The following is a 5,000-nucleotide window of genomic DNA, read 5'->3' on the forward strand; positions in this document are numbered from 1 at the left end:
TCATGAACTCAGGGGCAAGGTGAGTGTGTGTATAAAAGTTTCTTCTCTTCTTTCCTCTCACCTTTTCTTCTCATTTCCTTTATGTTCTCTCACTCTCTCAGTGGCTCACGGAACTTCAGCAGCTGCAGCGCGGACGACTTTGAGAAGTTGATCCTGAACGCTGGAGGCACCTGCCTGCTGAACGTCCCACGGCCCGAAGAGGCCTACAGCGCCCCCTACTGCGGAAACAAGCTGGTGGACATGGGAGAGGAGTGTGACTGCGGCTCTGAGGAGGTCAGAGCACCCGACTCGCTACAGCCTGGGGGTTAAATCTCTAATGCACATTTAGTGTTGAGGTCGAGAGGAGTGGTGACGATGGAAATAATGTGTGTGTGTGTGTGTGTGTGTGTGTGTGTGTGGCAGGAGTGTGAGAAGGACCCCTGCTGTGAGCCTAAGACGTGTAAACTCAGAGCTGGTGCTGAGTGTGCCTTTGGAGTTTGCTGCAAGTACTGCAGGGTAACACACACACACACACACACACATTGATGATATGTAATTCTGTATCATTTATTTAGATGTTTCTCAGTGTAACTTCTCGCTTTCTCTCTCTCTCTCTGTGTCAGTTTCTCCCCGGCGGCACCGTGTGCAGGAGCAGTACGGACGAATGCGATTTGCCGGAGTACTGCAACGGCTCGACCGCTCTGTGCCAGGCCGACGTGTTTAAGCAGAACGGACACCCGTGTCGCGATGGCGTGGCTTACTGCTACAACGGCTTGTGCCAGCATTATGACAGCCAGTGCCAGGCTCTGTTCGGTCCCAGTGAGTACGGCACACTGCATTCCTACTGCACACATACAACATACGAGCCGAAGCTCACAAGACGCCGCTTAGCCTCGGAGCACGACACAGAGAACAGCAGGGAAGAGTGAATAACAGCAACATACTGAACAGTCCTAGGAATCAGCAAGTGTGTGTGTGTGTGTGTGTGTGTGTGTGTGTGTGTGTGTGTGTGTGGCACAGAGGCAAAAGCTGCTCCCGAGGCTTGCTTTAAAGACGTGAACTCTAAAGGCGACCGCTTTGGGAACTGTGGCTACCAGGGCAACAGCATGAAGAAGTGTGAGAGCAGGTATAACAGATCAAACACCAGACTTTATCCTACATTGTGTTTTCATCTTTTCATTGTGTGTGTGTGTGTGTGTGTGTGTGTGTGTGTGTGTGTGTGTGTGTGTCGTGTGTGTGTGTATCGTGTCTGTGTGTGTGTCGTGTCTGTGTGTGTGTCGTGTCTCGTGTCTGTGTGTGTGTCGTGTGTGTGTCGTGTGTGTGTCGTGTGTGTGTCGTGTGTGTGTCGTGTGTGTGTCGTGTGTGTGTGTGTGTGTGTGTGTGTGTGTATCGTGTCGTGTGTGTGTCGTGTGTGTGTGTATCGTGTCTGTGTGTCGTGTCTGTGTGTGTGTGTCGTGTGTGTGTCGTGTGTGTGTCGTGTGTGTGTCGTGTGTGTGTGTCGTGTGTGTGTGTCGTGTGTGTGTGTCGTGTGTGTGTCGTGTGTGTGTCGTGTGTGTCGTGTGTGTCGTGTGTGTGTCGTGTGTGTGTGTGTCGTGTGTGTGTGTCGTGTGTGTGTGTCGTGTGTGTGTGTCGTGTGTCTGTGTGTGTCGTGTCTGTGTGTGTCGTGTCTGTGTGTATCGTGTCTGTGTGTGTGTGTGTGTCGTGTCTGTGTGTGTGTCGTGTGTGTGTCGTGTGTGTCGTGTGTGTCGTGTGTGTCGTGTGTGTGTGTGTGTGTGTGTGTCGTGTGTGTGTGTGTGTCGTGTCTGTGTGTGTCGTGTGTGTCGTGTGTCGTGTGTGTGTGTGTCGTGTGTGTGTGTCGTGTCTGTGTGTGTGTCGTGTCTGTGTGTGTGTCGTGTCTGTGTGTGTCGTGTGTGTGTCGTGTGTGTGTCGTGTGTGTGTCGTGTGTGTGTCGTGTGTGTGTCGTGTGTGTGTCGTGTGTGTGTCGTGTGTGTGTCGTGTCTGTGTGTGTCGTGTCTGTGTGTGTCGTGTCTGTGTGTGTCGTGTGTGTGTGTGTCGTGTGTGTGTGTGTCGTGTGTGTGTGTGTATCGTGTGTGTCGTGTGTGTCGTGTGTGTCGTGTGTGTCGTGTGTGTGTGTCGTGTGTGTCGTGTGTGTCGTGTGTGTGTCGTGTGTCGTGTGTCGTGTCTGTGTGTGTCGTGTGTGTGTGTGTCGTGTGTGTGTGTATCGTGTCTGTGTGTGTGTGTGTGTCGTGTCGTGTGTGTGTCGTGTGTGTGTCGTGTGTGTCGTGTGTGTCGTGTGTGTCGTGTGTGTGTCGTGTGTGTGTCGTGTGTGTGTGTGTGTGTGTGTGTGTCGTGTCTGTGTGTGTGTCGTGTCTGTGTGTGTCGTGTGTGTGTCGTGTGTGTGTCGTGTGTGTGTCGTGTCTGTGTGTGTCGTGTGTGTGTGTGTCGTGTGTGTGTGTGTATCGTGTCTGTGTGTGTGTGTGTCGTGTCGTGTGTGTGTCGTGTGTGTGTCGTGTGTGTCGTGTGTGTCGTGTGTGTGTCGTGTGTGTCGTGTGTGTGTCGTGTGTGTGTGTCGTGTGTGTGTGTGTCGTGTGTGTGTGTGTCGTGTCTGTGTGTGTCGTGTCTGTGTGTGTCGTGTCTGTGTGTGTCGTGTCTGTGTGTGTCGTGTCTGTGTGTGTCGTGTCTGTGTGTGTCGTGTCTGTGTGTGTCGTGTCGTGTCTGTGTGTGTGTGTGTGTGTGTGTCGTGTCTGTGTGTGTGTCGTGTGTGTCGTGTGTGTCGTGTGTGTCGTGTGTGTCGTGTGTGTCGTGTGTGTGTGTGTCGTGTGTGTGTGTGTCGTGTGTGTGTGTGTCGTGTGTGTGTGTGTCGTGTGTGTGTGTGTCGTGTCTGTGTGTGTCGTGTCTGTGTGTGTCGTGTCTGTGTGTGTCGTGTCTGTGTGTGTCGTGTCGTGTCTGTGTGTGTGTGTGTGTGTGTGTCGTGTCTGTGTGTGTGTCGTGTGTGTCGTGTGTGTCGTGTGTGTCGTGTGTGTCGTGTGTGTCGTGTGTGTGTGTGTCGTGTCTGTGTGTGTGTCGTGTGTGTCGTGTGTGTCGTGTGTGTCGTGTGTGTCGTGTGTGTCGTGTGTGTCGTGTGTGTGTGTGTCGTGTGTGTGTGTCGTGTGTGTCGTGTGTGTGTGTCGTGTGTCGTGTGTGTGTGTCGTGTGTGTGTGTCGTGTGTGTGTGTCGTGTCTGTGTGTGTGTCGTGTCTGTGTGTGTCGTGTGTGTGTCGTGTGTGTGTCGTGTGTGTGTCGTGTGTGTGTCGTGTCTGTGTGTGTGTGTGTCTGTGTGTGTGTGTGTCTGTGTGTGTGTGTGTCTGTGTGTGTGTGTGTCTGTGTGTGTGTGTGTATCGTGTGTGTCGTGTGTGTCGTGTGTGTCGTGTGTGTCGTGTGTGTGTGTCGTGTGTCGTGTGTGTGTGTCGTGTCTGTGTGTGTGTCGTGTGTGTGTCGTGTGTGTGTCGTGTGTGTGTCGTGTGTGTGTCGTGTGTGTGTGTCGTGTGTGTGTGTGTATCGTGTCTGTGTGTGTGTCGTGTGTGTGTCGTGTGTGTCGTGTGTGGTGTGTGTCGTGTGTGTCGTGTGTGTGTGTGTCGTGTGTGTCGTGTGTGTCGTGTGTGTCGTGTGTGTGTGTGTCGTGTGTGTGTGTGTCGTGTGTCGTGTGTGTGTGTGTCGTGTGTCGTGTCTGTGTCGTGTCTGTGTCGTGTCTGTGTCTGTGTCTGTGTCGTGTCTGTGTCGTGTCGTGTCTGTGTGTGTCGTGTGTGTCGTGTGTGTGTATCGTGTCTGTGTGTGTGTCGTGTGTGTGTCGTGTGTGTGTCGTGTGTGTGTCGTGTGTGTGTCGTGTGTGTGTGTCGTGTGTGTGTGTGTATCGTGTCTGTGTGTGTGTCGTGTGTGTGTCGTGTGTGTCGTGTGTCGTGTGTGTCGTGTGTGTGTGTGTCGTGTGTGTGTGTGTGTGTGTGTCGTGTGTGTGTGTGTCGTGTCTGTGTCGTGTCTGTGTCGTGTCTGTGTCTGTGTCGTGTCTGTGTCTGTGTCGTGTCGTGTCTGTGTGTGTCGTGTGTGTGTATCGTGTCTGTGTGTGTGTCGTGTCGTGTCTGTGTGTGTCGTGTCTGTGTGTGTCGTGTCTGTGTGTGTGTCGTGTCTGTGTGTGTCGTGTCTGTGTGTGTGTCGTGTCTGTGTGTGTGTCGTGTCTGTGTGTGTCGTGTGTGTGTATCGTGTCTGTGTGTGTGTCGTGTCGTGTCTGTGTGTGTCGTGTCTGTGTGTCGTGTCGTGTCTGTGTGTGTGTCGTGTCTGTGTGTGTCGTGTGTGTCGTGTGTGTGTATCGTGTCTGTGTGTGTGTCGTGTCGTGTCTGTGTGTGTCGTGTCTGTGTGTGTGTCGTGTCATGTGTGTCGTGTGTGTGTATCGTGTCTGTGTGTGTCGTGTGTGTGTGTGTCGTGTGTGTGTGTATCGTGTCTGTGTGTGTGTGTCGTGTCTGTGTGTGTGTGTGTGTGTGTCGTGTCTGTGTGTGTGTCGTGTGTGTCGTGTGTGTGTGTGTGTGTCGTGTCTGTGTGTCGTGTCTGTGTGTGTGTCGTGTGTGTGTCGTGTGTGTGTCGTGTCTGTGTGTGTGTGTGTGTGTGTGTGTGTATCGTGTCTGTGTGTGTGTGTGTGTCGTGTCGTGTGTGTGTCGTGTGTGTCGTGTGTGTCGTGTGTGTGTGTGTCGTGTGTGTCGTGTCTGTGTGTGTGTCGTGTCGTGTGTGTGTCGTGTGTGTGTCGTGTGTGTGTCGTGTGTGTGTCGTGTGTGTGTCGTGTGTGTGTCGTGTGTGTGTGTCGTGTGTGTGTGTGTATCGTGTCTGTGTGTGTGTCGTGTGTGTGTCGTGTGTGTGTCGTGTGTGTGTCGTGTGTGTGTCGTGTGTGTGTGTGTCGTGTGTGTCGTGTGTGGTGTGTGTCGTGTGTGGTGTGTGTCGTGTGTGTGTGTCGTGTGTGTGTGTCGTGTGTGTGTGTGTGTCGTGTGTGTGTGTGTCGTG

The 5,000-nt window shown here is 52.9% G+C and overlaps 1 protein-coding gene across 2 annotated transcripts in view; it reads left to right on the plus strand.

The window, feature by feature from the left end:
* Nucleotides 1-5,000, plus strand: part of adam9 (ADAM metallopeptidase domain 9) — a 27,071-nt gene that overhangs the window by 14,060 nt on the left and 8,011 nt on the right. For both annotated transcript variants that reach the window (XM_060881990.1, XM_060881989.1), the window contains exons 11-15: nt 1-19; nt 102-273; nt 403-495; nt 603-798; nt 1,000-1,105. The exon at nt 1-19 is cut by the window's left edge and continues 118 nt beyond it. In XM_060881990.1, coding sequence (XP_060737973.1) covers nt 1-19; nt 102-273; nt 403-495; nt 603-798; nt 1,000-1,105 — 586 coding nt within the window. The remainder of the gene's footprint in view (nt 20-101; nt 274-402; nt 496-602; nt 799-999; nt 1,106-5,000) is intronic.

This window comes from Tachysurus vachellii, chromosome 11 (genome assembly GCF_030014155.1).
Source record: "Tachysurus vachellii isolate PV-2020 chromosome 11, HZAU_Pvac_v1, whole genome shotgun sequence".
In the NCBI taxonomy this organism is placed as follows: domain Eukaryota; kingdom Metazoa; phylum Chordata; class Actinopteri; order Siluriformes; family Bagridae; genus Tachysurus; species Tachysurus vachellii.